The sequence below is a fragment of the Ochotona princeps genome, chromosome 14 (genome assembly GCF_030435755.1).
Source record: "Ochotona princeps isolate mOchPri1 chromosome 14, mOchPri1.hap1, whole genome shotgun sequence".
Lineage (NCBI taxonomy): Eukaryota > Metazoa > Chordata > Mammalia > Lagomorpha > Ochotonidae > Ochotona > Ochotona princeps.
In genome coordinates, this window is record NC_080845.1 from 62,699,348 (window position 1) to 62,724,295 (window position 24,948).

General features: G+C 55.2%; 1 protein-coding gene across 1 annotated transcript in view; it reads left to right on the top strand.

Annotated features, from left to right (window-relative positions):
* The window catches only part of WNK2 (WNK lysine deficient protein kinase 2), a 111,118-nt gene that overhangs the window by 44,268 nt on the left and 41,902 nt on the right, over nucleotides 1–24,948 (top strand). The window contains exons 5-14 of the mRNA XM_058672431.1: nucleotides 438–595; nucleotides 3,668–3,756; nucleotides 7,753–7,972; nucleotides 15,944–16,235; nucleotides 18,370–18,566; nucleotides 19,907–20,059; nucleotides 20,602–20,793; nucleotides 21,295–21,855; nucleotides 24,004–24,297; nucleotides 24,766–24,815. Of these exons, the coding sequence (XP_058528414.1) occupies nucleotides 438–595; nucleotides 3,668–3,756; nucleotides 7,753–7,972; nucleotides 15,944–16,235; nucleotides 18,370–18,566; nucleotides 19,907–20,059; nucleotides 20,602–20,793; nucleotides 21,295–21,855; nucleotides 24,004–24,297; nucleotides 24,766–24,815 (2,206 nt within the window). The remainder of the gene's footprint in view (nucleotides 1–437; nucleotides 596–3,667; nucleotides 3,757–7,752; nucleotides 7,973–15,943; nucleotides 16,236–18,369; nucleotides 18,567–19,906; nucleotides 20,060–20,601; nucleotides 20,794–21,294; nucleotides 21,856–24,003; nucleotides 24,298–24,765; nucleotides 24,816–24,948) is intronic.

Consider the following 24,948-nt stretch of genomic DNA (forward strand, 5'->3'; position numbering starts at 1 on the left):
TCTGGGTTAGGCCCAATATTTGGCAATCACTTACTGCTCTAAGAGATTGTCATTCTGGGGGTTGGTGTTGTGTTATTGCAGGCTAAGCCTCTGCCTGTGACACCAACATCCCATAGGCACTCGTTCAAGTCCTGGCTCCTCTTCCCATCCAGCACGTAGGAGACCCATATGAAATCCCAGGCTCCTGTCTTTGGTCTGGCCCAGCTCTGCCCTGACTGTTGTGACTATTTAGGAACTGAACCAGAGGATGGAAGATCGAAGTCACTGTCTCCCTGACTCACCCTTTTCAAACTGAGGAAGGAGGGAGGAGAGGAAGGAAGGAAGGATAGGTTTCAGGACAAAGGCTGGGGGGCGTGGGGCTGTCAGGAGCCCCGAGACGCGGTCTGTTCTCCGGGGGCTGCTGGTGCTGAGCCCTGTGTGTGCTGCTCCTGACGCAGGTACCCCTGAGTTCATGGCCCCTGAGATGTACGAGGAACACTACGATGAGTCGGTGGATGTCTACGCCTTCGGGATGTGCATGCTGGAGATGGCCACCTCGGAGTACCCCTACTCAGAGTGCCAGAATGCTGCCCAGATCTACCGGAAGGTCACCTGCGTGAGTCTCTCCCAGCTCTTGTTAACAAGGATGCAGCCCTTGCAAAGACCCCATAGTTGCTGTGTTGGGAAGGAAGGGGTGGCCGTGTCACAGGTGAGGAAGATGAGGTTTAAGGGATGGTTGCTGGTGGCTTCTTAGTCAAGGGGAGAGTGAAAAGGGGTTGTTGTGGGCAGGGCTTAGTCTGGGGAGCTGCCCCTTGATGCAGTGAGGCACCCCTGAAAGTGAGGCTGAGGAGGTGGGACCCCCAGCTGGACCTCTAGCCACCTGTCCTCAGCGCCCTGTGCCTGGTCTGTTGCTGCTTCCCCCTCGTCTTTATTTTGGAACCATTCTGTTTGCTTTTTCACCAAATACTCGTCCCTAGCCAAGTGCGTCTCTAGGAGGTTGCTGGCGTTGGGCTGCCCCAGAACCTTAATCCCTGTTTTGTTGGCACTTTAAGTTTTTATTTGATGAGATGACTTCAGCTGTACAAACAGACCTGCCTTGCTCTCCTCTGTAGTGGCCCCGCTGGGTGGGGGAACCAAACAGAGCATCCGGTCAGGGCAGCCAGCTGGGCTTTTCCATGCCAATTCCCACGCTAGGGCTAGGAAAGCCCCAGGGAGGTCCCTGGCTTCAGCCCCAGGTCCTCCTCACCCCTGGGTCCAGCCGGGGCGGCAGTGCTCTGCCTTGCTCAGCTCAGGCACCTGCAGATTCAGGTACTTGCAGCACAGCCCTGAACATGGCCAGGCTCCGTGCCTCCAACCCGAGCCCTCCTGTGTATGGTATGTGTTTCTCTCCTTTGGTTATGAATTCAGAATGACAGTCACTTGATTGCTCTGAGCCCTTCCTGCAATGCACAGAGGACTAGAGGTGGCAGGCAGCGTCCAGGACTGGGCCTAGGCCGCGGAACCTCAAGAGCAGCAATGGGGTGTGTAGGGGGAAGTGAGACAGGAAAATGAGATTTAGGAGTTTATTTGCCAGGGCTTGAGGGGTCACTGGTGTAGGCTGCGGTGGACAGGGGGAGTTGGGCTTCTCGATTGAGCCAGGGGAAGTGGCCTGTGGTTTTTCAGCAGGGTACTGGGCTGACACCAGGATCCGAGGCGCTGGCTGGATACGCTCCTGAGCCTGGGCAATGCCTGGTGTTCCTCATGCACAGGTCTGTCCTGTGCCAGGGGCCTGCTCCATAGTTACACTTCCACTTCCCTTCCTCCTTCCCTCTCTATTTGGGAAAATTCATGTTTTATGTCTTCTATTAAAAAAAAAAAAAAAGGAGGAGGAGGAAATCAAAAGTTTTCCAAGGCTGAATCTCATTGGATGCTCTCAGTTACTTAAAGCTCTAAAACTAATTTCCTCCCTAGCCCCTCCCACCTCCCCACCAAACTAAGCAAATGCAACAGTGCAGTGGAATACACCCTGCCCCACCCATGCATTGAGCGCCTGTGTCTTACGGAGGCAGTCGGGTGGGGTGGAGGAAAGGGGCTGCACTCTGGACACCTGGATGTTTGACTAAGGTTGGCCAGAGTAAGGCTGGCCTCATGTCCTCAGCCTGGTACCTGCCTGGTCCCCTCCCTGCCCTGAAAGCTGCCGGGCCTCGTCCTTGGCCAGCAGCTGTGACCACAATTAGCACCCTTGGCCCCTTAAGGAGTGGGTGTGGGGAGGAAGGCTGCTCTGTGGGAGACACACAACCCGCCACGTAATCATTGGGCTGCTCCTGTGGCCTCCAGGCCACCAGCAGCTGGCACAGAAGGGAGGACTTGCATCCAAGTTCTGGTCAACACCTTTCTTAGACTCCGAGTGCTATATTTGAGGTGTTAACCCCGCTATCGAATTCTGCAGCTCAGGTGACACCAGCCCCAGCTTGTGTTGTTGCCCAGGAGATGGTCGTTATGGAGATGAGGATGGGAGCGGGAGCCTGGGCTAAGGTGGCAGGGAACCGTACCACTGGCCTTGGTTGTGAGGAGCAAGTCAGAGGGGTCCTGTGGTCCACCCTCCCAGCTTCCGGCTTGCTCCCTGTCCACTTTGTAGAGCATGAGGCTTGAGTGTTGCATCCATGGACGCAGGGCACAACCTCAGGGAGCATTTCGTAGTGTCTTCTCTCAGCCCTCTGTCTGCCATCCTGTCCCTCTGGGACCCCAGCTTCATGTGTTCTTCTTGGACTGTTGGTTTATCGCGAGTTCCAAAGTGAGCAGAGCAGAGCTTTTGTAGCCATCTTTCTCACTCTGCTGCAGGTCCCATGGTTTACCCCTCCTGTCTGCAGCCTTCAATCTGCTGCTGTGGCTTTCGTCTCTGGCTCCACGTGGTTCTTTGTCAGTGTTGTTTCTGTCTGTTCCTGTCTCTTTAAATACATGTACACAGCCACAATGAGTTCTAGCAGTCTTCTCTGCAGCGTCTCTTTCTTGCTGTTGAGTCTATTTCTGTGGACTGATTTTTCTGCCAAGTCATGGGTCATATGCTTCTGCTTCTTGGCATCCAAGGGGAATTCAAAAAGTTAATGGAAAAATGGAATTAAAAAGGAGTTTATGTGGATGTGAAAAATTTTGAAATCCACACATAAAATTTTAAGATAACATATTTCCATGAACATTTTGCGAAACCTTGTGCCTGGGAATTTTTGGTGGGATGCTGTACATGGCGTACAATATGTTGTACTGCCCTGTGTGAACTGTTATATTTGACCCTGCACCTGTGGTCTGGTGTTTGAGGAGACGATGGCTTCTTGTATTTGACCATCTACTTGTGGTCTGGTATTTGAGGAGATCTTATGTAGATGCTGGGTTCCCTCCTCCCCAGAGCCCCGCTTTGTGACATTTCAAGTCTCCTTGAACTCCACCCTTAACTCACAGACCCCAGATCGCTGCATTTTGGTGGGCCAGCCTGGGAGCTGTTCCTGGCCAGCATGCTAGGCCGGGAGAAGCAGACCCCAGGTGTCTCTGAGGCTTTGTCCCACGCTGCCAGCTTCCAGGATCTGAACTTGGCCATCTTGCACATTGGTCCAGTTTCTTTCCATCATGGCTAGAGGAGGGGGTGGTTCCTACGCCATGGCATGGATGGCTTGGAGCCATTGCTGGTTGTTCGGTGACTTGGCTCTCTCCTCAGGGAATCAAGCCGGCCAGCTTTGAGAAAGTGCACGATCCAGAAATCAAGGAGATTATTGGAGAGTGCATCTGCAAAAACAAGGAGGAAAGGTAAGTTCTGAGTGGTTGCTATTGGGTCCTGGACCTTTTTTTAAGGCATATTTATTTATTCATTTGAAAGACAGAATGACACACAGAGAGATCACCCATCTGCTGGTCCACTCCTCATTGGCTGCAACAGCCAGGGCTGGGTTAGGCTGAAGCCAAGAGCCTAGAGCTCCCTCTGGGCCTTTCACATAGGAGCAGAGGCCTGAGTGCTTGGGCTGCCTTACATTGGTATTCTCGGGTACATTGATAGGGGAGCTGTGTCACAAGTAGAGCAGCCCGAACTCAAGCCAGCACCCCTTTGGGATACCAGCACAATAGGTGGCCGCTTGACTTGTTGTACCTTAGCCCCAACTCCAGCCCCGGATGTTTCTCCAGCTGATGCATATAGCATGTTCCTGAGCAGAGAACTCAAGCCACATTGAGTGCTCAGGCACAGTGACTGCAGGCTGGGCAGCCCTCACATGATGTCCTCTGGAGACTGCGTCTGGAGATGTGTTTTTTTCTCTGACTCAGCCAGGGGCAGGCATTTAAGTGCCTGGAACTTGCCACCTTCATCCCCTTGGCTTGTTTCCAGTTTTCCCTGGTTGGGGAAGGGGTATAATGGTCAACCCCAGGAGGTGGCTAAGGGGGGGGACCTTATCTATTCCCAGCGCCTTAGGAAGCCTTTGCATGCTCCTGGATCAGCCTCAGCCGCCCTGTCCTTCGCTGAGTTCCAGGTTGCCTATTTTGTGTGTCTCTGAGCAGCATGGCCATGGCAAGGCCGCCATCTAGACCATTTTACTCCCTAGAGCAGGCATAGCTGCCCCAGCTGTGCAGCTGGAAAGGTTGGATATTTCCCCCACACATAAACCCATGTGGCCACCCAGCACCCTTGGCAGTAGTGAGGGGTGGTTGGCTGATGTCACAGCCCAACAGATGAGCTGGCAGCCATGACATGGGAGGAAGGCAGGCTGACAGCAAGGCTTGCTATGTAACTCTGTTCATGAGAGAGGAAGGCTGGGATGTGCTTGGGTGGCAGAGCCACGTGGACCTCGGACGTGGCAGTATCTGGTGCCTGGGCATCAGCTCCCGGTGTGAAGCCCTCCTAGCTGATTCTGCAGGTTCTTGCTGACCTCGCACAGAGCCACCTCTGCTTTACAGTATACTTTTTCCACCCCTTTCTGTCTTACCTGCTCTCTCTCTGTCTCAGGATTTACTTATTTTTATTGTAAAATCAGATTTACAGAGAGAAGGAGAGGCAGAGAAAGATGTCTTCCATCCACTGGTTCACTCCCCAGGTGGCTGTAATGGCTGGAGCTGAGCCGATCTGAAACCAGAATCTTCTTCTGGGTGGGTACAGGGTCCCAAGGCTTTGGGCTGTCCTCTGCTACTTTCCCAGACCACAGGCAGGGAACTGGATGGGAAGTGAAGCAGCTGGGACATGAACTGGGTACAAGGCGATGACAGCCACTAGGCCATCTCACTGGGCCCCTCAGCAGTCTCAACCTGCAGGAAACGTGCCTGGAAATATTAGTCTCACCCAGAGACAGGTGTCTCCTGCTGAGGGTTGGGAGCTTCCTGGCACATAGCGGGGTTGAACCTGGAGGGGCCGGGGCGCTTTTGTCTTCACTGAATCTGATTAAGTGAGCATGTTGTTTTTATCAAGGCAGAAAAATAAATCTTTTTTTTTTTTAAGATTTATTTATTTTTATTGGAAAGTCAGATATACAGAGAGGAGGAGAGACAGAGAGGAAGATCTTCCGTCCGATGTTTCACTCCCCAAGTGAGCCGCAACGGCCAGTACTCGCCGATCCGAAGCCAGGAACCAGAAACCTCTTCCAGGTCTCCCACATGGGTGCAGGATCCCAGTGCTCTGGGCCGTCCTCGACTGCTTTCCCAGGTCACAAGCAGGGAACTGGATGGGAAGTGGAGCTGCTGGGATTAGAACCGGCGCCCATATGGGATCCCCGGGGCATTCAAGGCAAGGACTTTAGCCGCTAGGCCATGCCGCTGGGCCCATAAATCTTTTTTTTAAAGATTTATTTTATTTATTTTTTTATAGGAAAGTCAGATATACAGAGAGGAGGAGAGATAGAAAGATCTTCTGCTGATTGATTCACTCGCCAAGTGGCCACAACGGCCAGAGCTACGCCAGTCTGAAGTAGGAGCCTGGGGCTTTTTCCAGGACTCCCACATGGCAGGTACAGGGTCTCAAGGTTTTGGGCCATCCTCAACTGCTTTCCCAGGCCACAAGCAGGGAGCTGGATGGGAAGTGGGGCCGCTGGGACACGAACCCATGCCTATATGGGATGCTGGCGCATGCAAGGCGAGGACTTTAGCGACTAGGCTGTCACGCCAGGCCCAAAAAAGAAGTCTTAAACAAGGTGTAAGGAGGCCCCATTCAGGTGGGAGCCAACACTGTGGTACAGCAGATAAAGCCACCTTCTGCAGTGCTGGCATCCTGTGAGGGTGCTGGTTTGAGTTTCAGGTACTGCATTTCTGGTCCGTTTCCCTGCTGATGTGCCTGGGAAAGCAGCAGCAGATGACCCAAGTGCTTTAGTCATGGCACCCACGTGGGAGACCTTGTAAGAAATTGCAGGGTGCAAACCTTAGACATGTCTAAGGTTTCTTTTTTTTTTTTTTAAAGATTTATTCATTTTATTACAGCCAGATATACACAGAGGAGGAGAGACAGAGGAACATCTTCCGTCCAATGATTCACTCCCCAAGTGAGCTGCAACGGGTCGATGTGCGCCGATCCAAAGCCAGGAACCTGGAACCTCTTCCGGGTCTCCCACACGGGTGCAGGGTCCCACTGCATTGGGCCGTCCTCGACTGCTTTCCCAGGCCACAAGCAGGGAGCTGGATGGGAAGTGGAGCTGCTGGGATTAGAACCGGTGCCTGTATGGGATCCCGGGGCTTTCAAGGCGAGGACTTTTAGCCGCTAGGCCACGCCGCCGGGCCCATGTCTAAGGTTTCTTAAGGAGTCTCTATTAACCAAGCTTGGTGATAACAGGGCCCACTAAAGGAATAGCAAATTACAGGTCCATCTGGCAATCGTAACCCCAAGAGGAATGAATGGTCATTACCCTGAAGTCCATCCGTTACGCTGATGACCTATGTCTCAGCTTCCCCAACAATATAAGTTGTCCTAAGAGAGATGCAACGAATAGCCTGGGTACACTTACAGAGCTGCATACATTCTTTCCCTGGCTTCTCTGCCCACATTCCACTACTGCTAGGCCTCACCTCTCCTGGAACTCTTGAAAGTACACACATTAGAAAAACAAAGCATCTTAGCATTGTTGTCTTTACTGTCCCACCCAAGCAGTGAACAGAGGGTGAGGAATACAGACACACAGGGGCCATGCTCAGGGGCTACCTGTCGTCAGACTGTCCTCGGGAAGCCAGAGAGCAAGCAGGTATTGGGGGAGACCAAGGCAGCACACCGGGAGCAAGCCCCTCCTTATCCTGATCCTGCATAGGGGCTGGTGAGGGGAGTGGTTACACAGTATAATACCGCCCCCTCTCAGGTTCCAGGTGATGATAGGTGAGCATCCCAGGTGGGCAGGAGGAACACCTGGGTGGTGGTGGTGGCGTGGCTTCTAAGCTGTGACCCTCAACTAGCTGCCTAGCTCACTACAAAATCTGCTCCTGGCTTTGGCCTGGTTCAGCCCTGGCTATTGCGGCCACTTAGTGAATTGGCAGATGGAAGGCCTCTCCTACTCTGTCTTCTACTCCCTTCCTTTCGCTCTGTTTGAAAATCTTCCTTTCAAAGAAATAACTCTTTCTTTTTTAAAGTCTCTATTTAGGTGACAGTCTTCTTGTCCCCTGGGTTTCTGGGATACAGTGCTCATGTTGGGAGCTGCCCGCGGGGCAGAGCCTGCCACCAGGCAGTAGAGTCAGACAGCCTCTGAAGGAGAAGGCTGTGCAGATCACAGCCTGGCGCCATGTGGCCGCCCGTGCCCTGCAGGCATGTCGTGTAGATGTGCCCTGTGTGTGACCGCCATCTCTCTGCAGGTACGAGATCAAGGACCTGCTGAGCCACGCTTTCTTTGCGGAGGACACGGGCGTGAGAGTGGAGCTGGCCGAGGAGGACCATGGCCGGAAGTCCACCATTGCCCTGAGGCTGTGGGTGGAAGACCCCAAGAAGCTGAAGGGCAAGCCCAAGGACAATGGTGCCATAGAATTCACCTTTGACCTGGAGAAGGAGACCCCTGAGGAGGTGGCCCAGGAAATGGTAACTTGCTTGGCTTATGCCGTTGCCTGTATAAGATAGGCCTGCTTGGGATAGGCCTGGGGCGGGACCAGGTATGGAACTTGGGAGGAGCTCAAGAATTTGCATGGGAGGATTGCCCTGGGAGAACAGTTCTTTTGTTTGTGTCTTCACGGTGGGGCTGGGTTTGGCATCTTTGTGGTGCCTGTAGTTCAGGGGCGTTGTGGTGCTGGCGTTTTTCCAGGAAGAAGCATGCATTTCTCTTTGTTCCCCTTCTTGGTCTTTCCCTCTCCTGTACCTCTGTCTGAAGTGGAGCTGGGCATCTGTTGCCCTCCTTCTGCCTGGGTATCCACTGAGCCTCTGAGAGGAGGCCTTCAGCTGACTTGGGGAGAGGCAGGAGGTGGAGCCAGCGGCCACTGGTGGGGGAAGGGGGAACTTAGGTGCAGGCCAGGGTGAGAGGAGAGGCTGCCCTTAACTGGAGGTTTAGAGGGTTTAGAGGGTTCTCAGCTGGTAAAGTCTAGGCACGTGTTCTGTAATTGGGAATCACTGACCTCCTAAGCCCAGCTGTTGCGCAGCAATTCAGAGAAGGGATGTTCAGTGCCAAAGGAGGAAGTGATCATTGATTGGAGTCTGTGGTGGGCAGGCAGGGCTGTGATGGACATGGAGAGCCCCGAGTGGAAGACTCAATTTCCTGGGGCTCTGCTGTCCAAGATGGCAACCCACACATTCTGCTAGACAGAGCTACCATCAGAGGTGCTGTTAAAGTGGGGTGCAGGTGGGGCTCATTTGCTGGATTGAAGGGCTCTGACTTGCACAGGTGGTGGCTGGAGTATAGATGGGCAGGGGCTGCTCTGGTCACCTGGGTGGGGTGTGAGATAGACTCAGCCGTCCATGTCAGTAGTAACCAAAGATGGGCCATTTTAGACCATGAATGAGCCTACTGGATGAATAAACACGAGACCGGCCCTGGAGTGGGCAGAGCACTAAGTGTCCGGAGAGGCCGTTGCAGGTGAAATAAATGGGAGAATAGCAGTAGCTTGCTCGCAGCTTGCTGCAAAACCTCACGGTGCTTCCCTCTAGCATCTGCATCCTTTGCCGCATCTGCTGAAGATGGTGCCTGTATGTTTCCCAGAATGGGGAGCAGGTGCAGTGAGACGTGGAGTGAGTTCCTGGAGGAAGTTAGGGAAGCCACTCTGTGCAGGTGGGGACACTGAAGCTTGAGGAGTATGTGAGGGTGTGAGCCCTCAGCTTTGTCCACCCTTAGGTCTCGGCTCCTCCTGTTCCCTTGCAGGGGGTGATAGGTCAGCAGGCCTTGGGTTTTGGTTGTGCTGTGAGATCAGTGCTGAGAAAAAAACCTCGTAGCCCTGACCCTCAGCAAGAGAGCACACACCCCCTTCATGACAGCAGAACGGCTGCCTCTGGCCCCACCTGGCCGCCTGAGGGACATGGACCTGAGGACAGAGCTGTAGACCTATATCCAGGGAAGGAGTGGGCTCCATGTCCTTAGTTTGAGCTGGACTCCACACTGGCAGCTTCTCCATAGGGTGAGCTGACTGCACTGTCACCCCTGGTGCTGCCAAGGGGCCACTGTGTCCTCAGGCCGGCCTGTGCCCACCTGGCTTGCTATCAGTCATGTCCCTGGCCCGAACAGAAACTTCTGAAGGGAGCAGATCTGTATTGCTCAGCCTCTGGGACTCTTGGGGACTCTATGGTGCACAGGGGGTGTTTTCAGACTCAGCTGCCTGTAGTCTGGTAGCCAACAGCCAACCCTCCTGTGCCTTCAGCGCCACTCTGTGGTCAGTGTTGTGGGGGCATGCAGGCATGTACATCTGATGCTAACTGTATACTAAGAGCATCTCCCTGGGTGGAGCGTGCACTGGCTACTGTTGCTGGACTGTGGGTGGTGGAGAGCAGGAGGATGGGGATGGTCCACAAGCGCCTGAGGGATTGAGGAGGTACCAGGACCACACTGGCTGTGTCCTTGCAGGGAGTGTGGGCAGGGTGATATTTTTGTCCAGGACTGGATGCAGCAGAGTTGCCTCTGGAAGGCCAAGTGGGGCAAGGTTCTTTTCTTCTTTCTCTGAATGTAGTTGCACCTGCTTGGTGCTGGGCTACTCTGGCCTGGCAGGAGGAGCCTAGGAGGCAGATGCTGCAGAATGGCTGAGCCACACTAGGGGATGGGAGAGATCAGACAGATTCCGATGCAAGGAGATACTGAAGGATGCTTGGCTATGGCTAGACTGTTGCCTGCAGTCTGGATTCAGCTGCCTAGTAAAATAGCAGCTGCCTAACCCTAAGGGTGTTCAGGGTCGCCTTCCCAGTCTCAGCCCTGCCTGCATCACAAGAAAGTACTCCTGTCTATCTTCGGCATGTGTGTGGCCTCCTGCAGGCTGAGACTGTCCCTAGTTCCCGCCCCTGGCACTTGGCTGTCCACACATGGGATATGCTAACCAAGGACCAGGATGTCCAGGCAGAAGTGACAGGGCTCATGTTCAGTAGCCCCCTTGTAACCCCCCAAGGAAGCAGGCTGAGCTCTGGGGGCTGCCTGTTCTTGTGAAGGGCTTTGTTCTCTAGGAGACCTTATCTCCAACCATCTCTACTCTCTCTTCACCTCCCAGCAGCCTCGGGGTGATACAAGCCCCTCTGCGGGATCTCAGGAGGCCTTTCCAGGTTCTGCCCTCGCCCTCCTGCCCTGGCCCTCAGAGCGCATCTCAGTGGGTGCTGATGCCCCCACACACCTGAACTTGGGCTGGAGGAGCCTTGCTGCCCATCACTCCCCTCACTTCTAGCCTGTGGCCACTTTAAAAAAAAAATTTTTTTTTTTTAAGATTTGTTAAATTTACTTAAAAGGCAGAGTTAGAGAAAGAGAGATCTTCTGCCTGCTAACTCATTCCTCAATAGGCCAAGTGGCTAGGGCTGGGCCAGAATGAAGCCAGGAGCCAGAAGCTTCTTCAAGGTCTCGCACATGTACGCAGAGGCCCAAGCACTTTCTGCTGCTTTCCAGGGGTTTTGAATTGATGCCTGTCAGGATGCCAGCCCCCTGAAGCCACTCCTGCTCTTAAAAACAAGCCATGATGAGTAAGGGATGTTTGGGGGTCCAGATAAAGCCTTGAGTGGGATGAGGCTGAAGAGGGACAGCAGCTGACTCCCAGGTCCAGGGGCAGGTGGGGCAGGATTGGGGGCGAGTGGGGGTCTCTACAGGGATAGTGGAGAAAGCTCAGAGAATGAGACTAAGTGCAGTTCCATGGGGTCCTGACATCTGATCTGAAGTGACCTCAGGTTGTCGGACCTCTGGGGTAGATGGAGAGGCCCAGTTCCAGAGGTGTTCAGATGTCATGACCCTTCCTTTTGTTATGATGTGAGCGAGATCACACCAGCCATGTCTAAGGTTTTATTAAGGAGTCTTTATTAACCAAACTCGGTGATAACAGAGCATACTAGAAATAGCAAATCACAAGTCCATATGGCAATCCAAACAATCATAATCCAACCAAACATAACCCAAAGAGGAACAAATGGTCATTTCCCTTAAGTCCATCCGTTAAGCTGAAGACCTGTGTCCCAGCTTCCCCAACAATGTAAGTTATCCTAAGAGACATGCAACGAATAACCTGGACACACAAAGCTGCGGACAGTCACCTTTCCCTGGCTTCTCTGCCCACATTCCAATGTTGTTAGGCCTCACCTCTCCTGAACCCGTGACAGCACACAAACCAGAAACAACATGACTATATCCATTGTCCCATCTAAGCAGTACACAGGGACCATGCTCAGGGGATTACCTGTCCTGGATCAGCCAAGAGTCGAGCTGCCAGAGCAATGGAAGCACCTGACCAGAAAGAGGGTGAGCCCCTACTTCACGGGCCTTTTAAAGGGGCTTCTGAGGGGAGCAGTTACACAACAATGCAATACCGCCCCCTCTCAGTTGATAGGTGAGTCACAGGTGGCCAGGAGCGAATACCTAAGTGCTGTGGGCTGAGGAGTTGATTAGTGCTGGATGGGATGAGCAGGAACAGGAACTGGGCCTGTAGCTAAAAACACCCAGACCAATTGGACTCATCTATATCCAATATCCTGGCTAAACTAGGACGTGGAGGGATGAGTATACAAGGAGAGGTGAAGGATCAATAAAGCGAGACTTCGCAGAGACCTCTACCATCACTGGCTGCAGTCCGTAACACTTTTGCCATACCGCAATTGGGGAGGGGATACTCCAGTGTGGTGCAGGGTGTGACTCCGTGCTTCCCTGTTGGGAAGGTGAACACCTTGGAGGGAGGGCTTGGTGCTGTGCAGACAGACCTGGAGGAAAGTAGGTGGCAGGCTGTGGGCTTTGCAGACATGTCCCATAGTGGGAGGGGTGTTAGCATGAGCAATGTCTGGTCAGGGTAGCTGTGCCTGGACAGAGATGGATGAGGGGAGGCTGCCAGCTTTGGTGTGACCTCAGCTCACCTAGTCCTGTAGAAGTGGTCTTGGCAACATGACCACTGTCTGCGCACACCTGTCCCCAGGTGTCAACATCAGGGGTGTTGCCTGCTGGGTGGGGGCCTTTCTTGTTAATATTCCACTTGCCTGCTGGGTCTCCTATGGTTGAGTGTTGGTCTGCAGGGTTCCCTGGGATAAGCCCATTCCTATGCAGAGGGCCAAGTGTAAGTGTTGCTCGCTAGTTTTTCCAGGAGGACTAGTGGCAGAACCAGCGGGGCTTGTGGATGAACTGGCCTGTGTTCACCTCTGACCATTCCTCCACTGACTGCTTGTCCAGCCATGCACCCAGGCTGCTCCTGCCTCTGTCTGTAACAGGGAGGCCTCAGCCTAGGTCGCTGCCAAGAAGGAACTTCATTCTGCTGAAGGGAATTGTGTTTTGAAACAATTCACAAGCTTGCTGATGGACCTCTGCCTGTGATCCATTAGAGAAGCATTTCTGGGGCTGATGTTGTGCTGTAGTATGTTATACTGCTGGCTATAGTGCTGGCACCAGTCAGGACCTGCCTGCTCCACTTCTGACCCAGCTCCCTACTAACACACATGGGAAAGCAGTGGTGGATGGCCCGGGTACACCCATGGGGGAGACCTGGGCAGAGCTCCTGGCTTCATTCTGGCCCAGCCCCAGCCGTTGTGGCCCTTTAGGGAGTGAACCGGCAGCTGGAGGATCTCTCATTGCTTTGTCTGTGTGTCTCTTCCTCTCTCTGAGAGTTGCTGACCTGGTACCACATGTGCTGAGTATTTTCATGTTCTTTTTCTACAAACTGGGCCATTTTCCTGCACAGCTGCACGCAGCAGTCAGCATCGAAAGCACCAGTCAAACACCTCTGCCCTGCTGTCTCAAATCCCCGGCAACACCATCGTAGCAAGGGCACTACAACAGGGTCAGGTGTCCCCTCGGCCCTGGAGTCCCTCTGTCTTCTGTGGCCTGACCCTCAGGAGAGCTTGGGCCCCTTCTTCTACTTAATTGATATATTTAGTGTTGGTTATGTTAGAAAGCAGTCTTTCATGCTCTGGCTCACTCTGCAGATGGCCATCTGCCTCTCTTGTGTGGTTGTTGTAGATGCAGGGACTGGAGCCATCACCTGCTGCCTCCCAGGCTGTGCATCAGCAGGAAGCTGGAATCGGAAGCTGAGAGCCAGGACTTAAACTCTGGCATGTGGGGTAAATCAATCCCAAGTGGTGTCTTAGCCCCAGTGCCAAATACCTGCCCTTTGGTTCCTGTTGGAGCAGGTCACTCTCGGGCTGTGGTCTTTCCAGGACTCGCAGAGAAGGCACTGCATTCTTGTTGATCTGGACTGGCACTGGCGGTACAGGTTCTGTCCGTTGCAGAGGAGACATGCTGAGGGCTGGGAGCAGGTGTGTCATCTCCACCTGCTGTAGCTGATGTGTGATGCTTGAGAATTGCAGCTATCCTGGTTTCCATCAAGGTGTCTGATGGGTTGTAGCCTCAGGGTGTGCTGCTTCCTGACAAAGCCTCCCCAAAGGCAGTACTTGAAATACTCTGAGGTCAGGGCCCCTTTTACAGTACACTCAGAGCTGATTCAGTCTTGTGGCCCAGACCCCAGTTCCTGCTTCTGCTGCAGTTTCTCCCAGAGCCCAGGATCTGTGAGAGAGAGAGAGAAATGCAGTGGGAGGGGGAGAGAATGAGAGCTGTCATACCCACCCACAGTCCTCCCACCTCCAAGCGGCAGGGACACCCCATTCCCTTGGACCCTTGTAGTCGGTTTACATCCCTCCTACACCCACCCCCCACAGCATGCAAAAATCCCTTGGGACTTGTGGGTGCATCCTTTTTTTTTTTAAAGGTTTATGTATTTTTTATTGCGAAGTCAGATATACAGAGAGGAGGAGAGACAGAGAGGAAGATATTCCATCTGATGGTTCACTCCCCAAGTGGCCACAATGGCTACAGCTGAGCCAATCTGAAGCCAAGAGCCTGGAGCCAGGAGCTTCTTCCAGGTCTCCCACATGGGTTCAGGGTCCCAAGGCTTTGGGCCGTCCTCGACTGCCTTCCCAGGCCACAAGCAGGGAGCTGGATGGGAAGCAGGGCCGCTGGGATTAGAACCGGCGACCATATGGAATCCCGGCGCATTCAAGGCGAAGACTTAACCACTACGCTATCGCGCCTGGCCCATGGGTGCATCCTTTAACCCTCAAGATCTCCTTGCTCACTTGATGTCCGACTGTCCTAGATTTCCCAGTGGGAGGCCCTGCCTCTGGCTCCGTGTCTCTGCAGGGTCCATTATAACCCTGCACATCTCCCTGCTGTCTGGTTCATTCTTGGCCCTCTGCCTGCCTGGGCCTAAGCTGTGCCCTTCTGTCGAAGCTGCACTGGTTTCCTGTGGGGTGCTGGGGGTAGACAGAGCTCACAGTACACGTGTGGTATGTATGCTGGTAGCCAGAGCTCACATGTGGTCAGTCTGTGTGGTTTATGTCCTCGCTGACGGTGCTGATTCCTGGCCAACACCACAGGTTGCTTTCTTTTTTTTTTTTAAAGAATTTATTGTTATTGGAAAGCCGGATATACAGAGAGGAGGAGAGACAGAGAGGAAGATCTTCTGTCCAATGATTCACTCCCCAAGTGAGCCGCAATGGGCCGGTACGCGCTGATCCGATGCCGGGAACCTGAAACCTCTTCCAGGTCTCCCACGCGGGTGCAGTGTCCCAAGTGTTTGGGCCATCCTCGACTGCTTTCCCAGGCCATAAGCAGGGAGCTGGATGGGAAGTGGAGCTTCTGGGATTAGAACCGGCGCCCATATGGGATCCCGGGGCTTTCAAGGCGAGGACTTTAGCCGCTAGGCCATGCTGCCGGGCCCCACAGGTTGCTTTCTACATTGGAGGAGCTGGCTGTGCCTCTTGCTAATACGCTCTTGCTTGGTCAGCCACACGCACTTACTGGCCTCTGAGTTCCTGACATGTACTGGAATCGCAGGGCTGTTTTACCAGTGCTCTTGGATCTTTTATAGAGAATCCATTTCAATATTCAGCAGGCATGGGACCCCTTCACACTGGGTGTACTCCTGCCAAGTGCAGGAAAGCACCTCCTGAATGTGTTTAGAACTCAGGTGTCTCCCCATCCCGGGAAAGCCTGTCTCTAAGACGACTCAGGATTCTGAGCGCAGCTCCGCCCTCCAGCACCCCTTTTTCCCCCTTCTGGAGCACTGGAGCAAGCTTGGGTTGTGTCGAAGTGCTCAGGACCGGCAGCTGAGCTGCTTGAGGTTTTTCTGTAGAGACACCAGATTGGAGCCTAGAAGGCTGCTAGTACCTGCTGTGGACATTTGCATGCAGCCCCAGTAGCTGGAGTGTGCAGGTTTTGGTCAGCGAGGGCCTGTGATGGTCCTGGGATGATGAGAGCTTTCTAAGAGAAGCTGCTTTAGTTAAGGGCTATCCTTGCCAAAGGACCCCACCAGCGGGACCTCTTGGCACACATGCTGTTGGGTGTCTGTCAGTGGTGGACCTCTGAGGACAGTGTGAGTGGTATCTGGGATGCTGACACCATGACTTTTTTTGCAGATTGAGTCTGGATTTTTCCACGAGAGCGATGTGAAGATCGTGGCCAAGTCCATCCGTGACCGCGTGGCCCTCATCCAGTGGCGGCGGGAGAGGATCTGGCCTGCATTGCAGTCACAGGAGCCACGGGACTCAGGCAGCCCCGACAAGGCCAAGGCCCCTCCGGTGCCCCTGCAGGTTCAGGTGACCTACCACGCGCAGGCTGGGCCGCCAGGGCTGCCAGGCCCCGAGGAGCCAGAGGCCGATCAGCACCTTGTGCTTCCCACGCTGCCAGCCAGCGCCACCTCCCTGGCCTGTGAGTACTAGAGTGGGACGCTGTGGCAGCCCTGCACCTTCCCCCCAACACCCACATCCGAAAATCCAGGAAAGTGTCTCCCTTTTATTGGAAGGTTTCATAAGGCAGGCAGGGTGGAGCTCCATGCTGTCCTTACGAGTTGGTTATTGCTACAGGCCCAGGGTTCCCGGGGGCTCTGGCCTTGCGATGGGCACCCATCCTTGGTTACCCAGGCACATCATCAACCTTGCAAGCAGGTGCATCTGGAAGGATGGGGTTGGTGGAGGATTGCTACAGGTTGATTAGGACTAGCGTGGGGCCTGTATCCCGAGCCCATCCTGAGGGGTGTGGATGTGAGGTGTGTTTTGGGGAGTTGAAATTTGGTCCCGGCTTCCAGCCATCCCTTATCAGGGGGATTTAAGACTCATTGAAATCTGGCTTGAGAGAGATGGGGATGAATATGCCGGTAGCCTACAGGGTCTGATGGGAGCAGGTTTGGCCTCAAGCACTCTGTTGTGGACTTGGGTCCCAGTCCTGATCCTGTCTGAGGAGAATATGGGGGTGAGGGGCAGGCGAGGTGGTGTCAGCTGCTGCACCAAAGGGGCGCCTGCTGGACAGAGGTGGGGCCTTTCGTCCTGACCTGTGCTTCCCGCTGGCGTCCTCCCCATCTCAGTGTCCTGCTCATGGCAGTGAGCCCAGGCAGAGGGGCTGGAGCCTGGAGCAGAGTCCCTCCTGGTCCGCGTGAAAGGCTGTCTGTGTGGATAGACTGAAGCATGGTTGATCACTCTGTCTGTCCTGAGACTAGCCAAGCGTTCTTCCTCAGGAGCTGTGGCAATTCAAACCGACAGCCCTCACTTTGGAGTGATGGCTGCATCGCTACTCCATGTTTTGACAAACCTAAAACATTAGATATGCACAGTACACACCCCACATACTGTTGGCCCTTCTGTCCCCGTCTCCTAAGTGGCCCTGCAGTGTCCCATGATGCTGACCATGATTCGTGGTGAGCTGATGGGGTTCACAGGAGGTCCATGCAGCAAGGCCATTAAACACGCACGTTCGTCATAGTACGCTTTTCCATGCTTCCACCCTCGTGTGTCTCTCACTGCAGGTGGTCCATGTTGTGCAACAGCATGATTTGTGAGAAGGTCCAAAAATGCTTCCTAAATTCCATCTTTCATTATCCAGGGAATAAGGACACTCATAATGGAAACAGTGTTGCACACTTTAGGCCTGCCAGGTCTGTCCATGCGCCCCTCCCTGCCTGAGTGGAAATGACTGTGCAGATGACCAGCTGGTTCATTATAAATCAGAGATACTTGTCTAATTGGTTTTGCAGAATTAATCTCTGCATTCCTTTTTAGGTTAAGTAAGTTCCAGTCAGTCCATGGGAAAAATTGTGCAGCCTACAAGATCTCCCGTGTAGTTTGTTAAGTCACTCTGAAAAGCAGCTGGGCACCCAGAGGTCATTTTCTGTGACTTGTGGGATCTGAAAATGCCACTTTGGGCAGGCTTCTGCTTGTCACACTTCCCGGGCCTGGCCATGCAAGGAGTGCCGTTCCCAGGCCTGAGGTAGTGAGGTGTGCCCATGGGCCCCAGGTTCCTGCCTGTCACCTGTGTGGCCTGGCCTGTGGGCACTCAGGGCTGCTTCTGCCTTGAAGGCCTCCTACCTGGTGCTGCAGCCCTTCTCGAGGCCTCTCCGTCCAGTCATGTTAGGTCTGATCTGTGCCCTGGCTCGCTGTCTGGCACTTTGCCCCAGTCTAGGTGGTTTGCATCTCAAGAACCCTGTGAGTCCTAGAAGAGCGTGCTGTTTCTCAGTTAAGCCGTCAGCTGTGTCCTAGCTTGTCCCTCTGTTGTTGAGGAGTGCGATAGCATCTCTCCCTCCATCCAGGCTGTGCACTGAATGGGATGATGGAGTCTGTGGGTGAGCTATGCCAGCCCTGGCATTCATGCTGCCCGATGCCGGGTCTCGTTCAGGTGGTACAGCTGCGCGCGCCGTTCCCCCCCCCCCCCCCACCTGCACTGTTCTGAAGTAGCTAGACAACAAGCGATGTCATTTATGCAATCTGCAAAGCTGATCCAGTTCATTTGGCAGCCAGGCCCAGATCTGCCCCCATGCAGTGCCCTCTCTCAGCCTTGCCTGTGTCCCTTGCAGCGGACAGCACCTTCGACAGCGGCCAGGGCTCCACGGTGTACTCGGACTCGCAGAGCAGCCAGCAGAGCATGGTGCTTGGCTCCCTCATGGACACAGCACCCTCAGCCCCCTGCGTGTGCAGCCCTCCAGTGAGCGAGGGACCTGGCCTCCCACACAGCCTGCCCTCACTGGGATCCTTCCAGCCACCCACGGCCACGGTGAGTCCCAGAGCTAACCCCACCTCGGTGACATGTGCAGGGCCTGAGGTTGCCCAGGCTGGACCAGCTGTGGTCAGGGTGAAAGGAACCCCGACTGGCTGATGGTCACCTTGCCTGCGAGACCTTCAGGAACAGACCCCAGGGGCCCCAAGGTCCTTTCCAAGAACTAGGGAATGGTGGACCCTGACATATCCCTTGAGACCTCCCATAAGAAAAGCAGTCGGGAAACAGAGACTAGGGGTGCCTGGGGTTGAGATGTTGTGGGAGGGCTGGCCCTGCCTGACCCTTGAGCAGGTACTAGTGCTTATGGCAGCAACAGGCCACCTCCCGGCACCCAGACCTGTCCGAAGATGTCATCTCCAATTGTCCCAAAGGTGACAGAAACACATCTTTGTAGCAAAGCCTGAGACTCCGTTTCAATGTCTTGGTGTTTGTTTTTATTTTGTTTCCAAGAGGGAAGCAAGTCTAAATACGTACATTTGTCTAATTAGAAAGCCAGAGACAGACAGATACTGCCATCTGCTGGATCCCTCCCTACATTTCAGATTCAGCAAGCGCTGGTTGGGGTCTAAAGTCGGGAGCCAGGAACACAGTGCAGGTCTCCATGTGGGTGGCAGAAGCTGCCTCTGGGAGCTGCATTAGCAGGCAGCTGGGGTCGGTAGCCAGAACTGAGCATGGAACTCAGGTTTTCTGCTGTGGATAGGAGGCAAGTATTTTAACCTCTGGCCAGATGCTCACAAAGGGTTTTCTTTCTTTCTTTTTTACACTAAAACAGAGCCAGCATTCACTTCCTAATCCCTAGTTCCCAGGACAGGAAGTCCTCAGAGAGGGAAGCTGATCCCTGCAAGGGTGGGCTGTGTCTACACCACTCCCTAAAGAGCCTCTCCCAGCCAGTTCTTTGCCTTGCCTGACCGAGGTTCTCCTGGACAGTTGGTCCTGCCAGCTACCCACCATGCCCCTACCTTCACCGAGAAAGTCCCTTGGAGAAGCAGCCAGAGCTATTGGCTGGGTCTGCCCCTGCCACCTGGTTCCTCGGACTCGGGCGGTTTTGTTCCTTTCACAGAACACAGCCAGATGCAGCTCAGAGTAAAAGCAGGTGCCCCTGTGACGGACGGCTTGCTGCCCCAGGGTGATGGTTGCTGATTGTGGAGACACCCGAACATGGGGCGGAGGCTTCTGGCTGGGCAAGGGTGGTTCTTATTGCTAGCGATAATGCTGCGGTGTTGCCATGCCCGACTTCAGCTGAAATCTCTGGGAACAGGGTCCTTGCAGGGGCTGGGTTCAGGGACGAGGCGGACAAAACCCAGGGCAGCCACTGAGTGTGTCCTGACTTTTCACAGCCTGGCCTGTCGGTGGGCCCCATCCCGGCCCCCGCCCACCCTCAGGTCCTACAGCCTTTCCCAGAGCCGGCGATGAGCTTCCCACCTGTGCTGCCACCGTCCAGCACTCCCGTGCCCACGGTCCCTGCCCAGACAGCGCCTCCCGGCCAGCCAGTGCCCCCTGGGCAGCAGGTGAGTGTCATACACCATTCAGGTCCTAGTGGCAGGTTGTCAGCTCTGTGGTCCAGAGTGAAGCTTCATTTGCATCTGTGCAGGTCCCATTTCTCAAGCTCCCAACGGGCTGTGTGTGCGTGTAGTGTGTTGTGTTCATACACCTGCAGTTCATAAATAGGTCCCATACAATGGAGGGCTCTTTTCAGAGCTTTCCTGCCAGGTCTTCCTGTCCCTGGCTGCAGGCTCAATGGTAGCTGGTGGGGGGTGGGTGTGTGCGTGCACGCGCGGGCCTGTGTCATTGTACGCATAGGCAGGCATGTATCTGCTAGTGTGAACAGGTAGGCATGTGACCGCAGCTGTGGATTTGCACAACTGATGCTAAGCCAGAGCGTATGTGAATCTGTGTGTATGTGTGACTGTGTGACTATGCTGCGGGTGAGTGTGGGCTTGCACTGCGAGGGTCCTGCGTCCCCCTGTGTCTGTGCACACGGGGTGCCTCCTGCCTCAGCAGGCCAGTGGTCTGTGGTCCCTTTGTCCTACAGCCTCCTCCGCTGGCCCAGCCGACGCCCCTGCCGCAGGTCCTCGCCCCGCAGCCCGTGGCCCCTCTGCAGCCGGTAGCCTCCCATCTGCCTCCGTACATGGCTCCCACCTCCCAGGTGGTGGCTCCTGCTCAACTGAAGCCCCTGCAGATGCCCCCGCCAGCCCTGCAGCCACTCACTCAAGTCCCTCCACAGGTACCTAGGGTTGGTAGGGGTGGGTCAAAGGCCACTGCTCCTGGGCGGCTGCATGGTGTAGGGGTGTCACCTTAGCCAGTGGCAGGGGAAGAGGGCAAGAGGGTCCTAGAGGCTTTGCTTATACAGGGACCCTCCAATGAGTTTGGGTACTGTTTGCCTTTGTTCGTGTCAGGTTTGGGGCGTGGGGGTGGAGAGCAGTCTTCTAGCCTGACTGTCCCAGCCCTTGTGAATCAAACACTCCAAAGCTTCAGACTTCTGTGATCCCCTCTGACCCCTTCTGCCTCATCTTGACCTTTTCGGGGCATGAGCTGAGTGGGTCATGTCCAGGCTGCTGCAGTAGCTTTCTGTCTTAAAGATTTCCACTGCGTTTATGTCTGGGCCCCTTCGGGAGTGGTTAGACAGTAAGTGCCTGGAGACCAGAGCTGCGATCCCTTTGTCCCCCTGCCCTGACTCCATGCTGAGGGTGGGAGTCCCAGCTGATGGCTGCTGTGAATCTTGCAGATGCCTCCGATGCCCGTTGTGCCTCCCGTCACACCCCTGGCAGGAATTGACAGCCTCCCTCCGGTTCTCACCGACCTGCCGGCCGCCAATGTGGCACCTGTGCCCCCGCCGCAGTATTTCTCTCCTGCGGTGATCCTGCCCAGCCTCACCACCCCGCTGCCCGCGTCTCCGGCCCTGCCTGTGCAGGCTGTCAAGCTGCCTCACCCCACCGGGGCACCCCTGGCTGTGCCCGTCCGCACCATCGTGCCAAATGCCCCAGCTGCCATCCCGCTGCTGGCCATGGCCCCGCAGGGTGTGGCTGCCCTGTCTCTCCACCCAACGGTGACCCAGCTGCCGGCCCAGCTCCCGGCTCAGCTGCCGACTCAGCTCCCGGCTCCCCCGGTGTACCCGGCAGCCTTCCCACAGATAGCGCCCGCTGACATCCCTCCATCCCCCCACCACACGGTGCAGGGTGTGCGGGCCGCCCCCCCACAGCCAGTGCCACCTCTGCCACCTCAGCCCCTCCAACCCGGCATCGTCCACCTGCCTGAACAGACTCCAGCTGCTGCTCCAGGAAGCCAGGTAATCCTCTACTGGGCTGGGAGGACCCTTAGCACCCAGCAGTTGAAGGCATCCTCAGTGCTGTCTTCCCTGCACTGTGGCTGCCTCTCGGCACCTGGATCAAGGGGCAGGTGGTGCTGACAGGAGGCCACTCTGCCCTGGGCATCCCTTCTGGTTGAGAGTCACTGGCATTGGAATGGGTGATGTTCCTTCTGACCTGGCATGCCAGCCACTGTGTGGGGGGTGGTGGAGAGCTCTGAGCCATGCGCTTACCTGTGCTCAGGTCCCTGAGGCCATCAGGGCTGGGGTGCATCTTGGGTCAGCCTCTCATAGAGCACCTTGTTAGGATAAGCCAGGACATTCTGTCTTAGCAGCAAATTGGAGGGGTCTGGGTCTGCATGAGACTGGGGGCCTGTCCTTATGTCATGTGGAAACCCTAGGCAGCTCTCTTAGCTGGCTGTAAGGATGTGTTGGCACCAGGGCCATATGCCCTGCCATGTCGGGTGCAATCCTGCCATGAGACTCCACATGGCACACTCTAGGCTGATCTGTTCACACACACAGCTGGCATGAGAGCCCCCTGTGGGGGCTTCCCTGCACCTGTGCCTCCTTCCTGGAGACCTCCCTATCTGTGCCTCCCAGGAATTCTGTGGCCTGTACATCTTCTGCCCCTCCTCTGTTGGCAGGCCCAGACCCTGCTACTGTGGGGAAGATTGACGCAGAGACAAGCAAGGGGGCTGGAGTTGAAGGGGCATCCCGGGTGTTCCCCACCCTAGCTTCGCCCAGGCTGAGACCTTAGATGGACTCCCTTACTTGTGGAACTCTCTGAGCATCACTTCTGGACATCTGATTTCCAGGGGTCTTTGCGCTTGGAAAGGGAAGGGACAGTGGGACAGTGTTGTTTGAAAAGTGGTTGGGAGGAAGCACATGAGGTCTGGGCCCCAAGCCAAAGCCTGCTGCTTCCTGGTTAGAGCTGTTTCTGAGGAAAGCCCACGATGACACAGCTGGCTGGCCTGTGATGCATTGAGGTCCAGCTGCCTGGCACCAGCCTCTGGACCTGCAGCATTCTGGTGAATGCAGAGGCCACCCTGTGAGTCCCTCCAGGCATGGTTGCTGAACAGCTGGAGATGGATTTCCCGTGTCGATGACCTTGGCTGGCCACCCCTGGACCCCCACAGCTGGGGCATCGGATCAGGAGAGGAATGACCCCTGCTGGCTCAGTGAGGCTCCCCCTAAGCCTCCCTGCAGTTGGCAGAGGACCCTGTGGCCAGTGGGCCCGCGTGGACAGTCATTTGCCTTCATGAGAGGCAGAGAAATTGCCCTAAGTCCTCAGCCTTCTCTGACCTGTGTTACACAGAGAAGACAGATGATCCAGTCATTTTAAAAATTCACAGCCTCTTCTCTGCCCTTCTCACTTCTTGTCCCCAAGGACAAGAGAGCATGGGTGAGCCGTGGGTGGCTGGGCACCTCTGTGGGAGGCATCAGATGCTCTGTGGGAGCACCTGAAGGCTTCCAGTGTGCTCCAAACTGAGCAGGCTCAAACAGAACAGACACTCTGCATACCCTACACTTTGGGTTTAGCTGTAGATTCGTTACTTAAGAAGGGTGGGTTGGAGTATTTCCACCAATGGACAGGTTGCTCTATGGAAGAGGGTAGGTGGTGAGTATTCCTATGAGATTCTTTTTTTTTTTTTTTATAAAGATTTATTTATTTTATTACAAAGTCAGATATACAGAGAGGAGGAGAGACAGATAGGAAGATCTTCCGTCCGATGATTCACTCCCCAAGTGAGCCGCAACGGCCGGTGCGCCGATCCGATGCCAGGAGCCAGGAGCCTCTTCCAGGTCTCCCACGTGGGTGCAGGGTCCCAAATCTTTGGGCCGTCCTTGACTGCTTTCCCAGGCCACAAGCAGGGAGCTGGATGGGAAGTGGAGCTGCCAGGATTAGAACCGGCGCCCATATGGGATCCCGGGGCTTTCAAGGCGAGGACTTTAGCTGCTAGGCCACGCCGCCGGGCCCTCCTATGAGATTCTGCAACATCCATGTGCGGAATGTGCTCTGAGGCTAGGGCTTACCTGCAGCTGGCATGCAGACTGCAGAGGAGCGGCCCCCGACTCCTCCTTTGGGTTCCCACTTCGCACTCCCAACCTGCATCCCTGTGCCTCCAGGTCCTGCTGGGCCACCCGCCTCCATACCCCGTAGACGCCACCCCCGTCCCCGCTGTGCCTGTGACGCCCGCTGCAGTCCTGTCTCCGCCGCTGCCGGATGTGCGTCCGCCTGCCGCTCCCGAGCTCCTGCCTCAGTTCCCCAGTTCCCTGGCCCCTATGGTGGTGGCAGTGTCTCAGAGTGTGCCCACCCAGACTGCCACGCTCCTGCCACCAGCAAGTGCATCGCTGCCCGGCGGGCCTGTGATTGCTCCCCCCAGCCCGGCCGTCCAGCTGACGGTGGAGCCAGCTCCAGAGGTGCGTGTGTCCCTGTGCTTTTGCTCATCCTCTGGCCTGAGACCATGGGTGCTGGGAGGGTGCGTTCTGTGACCTGGGGCCTCAAGCCCTAGGAGTCAGAAGCACTTGTGGCAGTTGGGGTGTGCTCCTGTTTTTCTATCTCCCCAAACTCCACACTGTGTGCAAACCTACAGCAAGATGGAGAGAGGGTGTTTTGTCAGCAGCTGTGCAGAGAGCTCTCCCACAGGTTGCCACAGCTTGGGGGCTCTTGTAGAAGCTGTTGCTAGCAGTTCTGGAAAGCAGCAACCTCTTGACTTGTAGAGACCCATGTGACTTGAAGCTTCTCAGTAAGATTAACAACCTCTGGCCTGCTTCCTGTGGTCCCCAATCCCAGGGGCGAGTGCAGATCAGAGGGCTCAGGACCAGGACAGGGAGGCTGGGCGACCGCAGCAGCAAGATCCCACCTGTCTCTTACTGTTTTTCTTTCAGGAGCAGGCTTTGCAGGACAAGCCGCCTGGCCTCCCGCTGAGCTGTGAGAGGTACTGGCCCACCCTGACCTGGGGTGTAGGACGCAGGCCCAGACACGGGCTTGTGGGAAACCCTGCTGCCACTTCCCATGTGGCTGTCCATGATTGAAGCAGACATCAGCCCCTTCCCTATCCCTGACTGGGG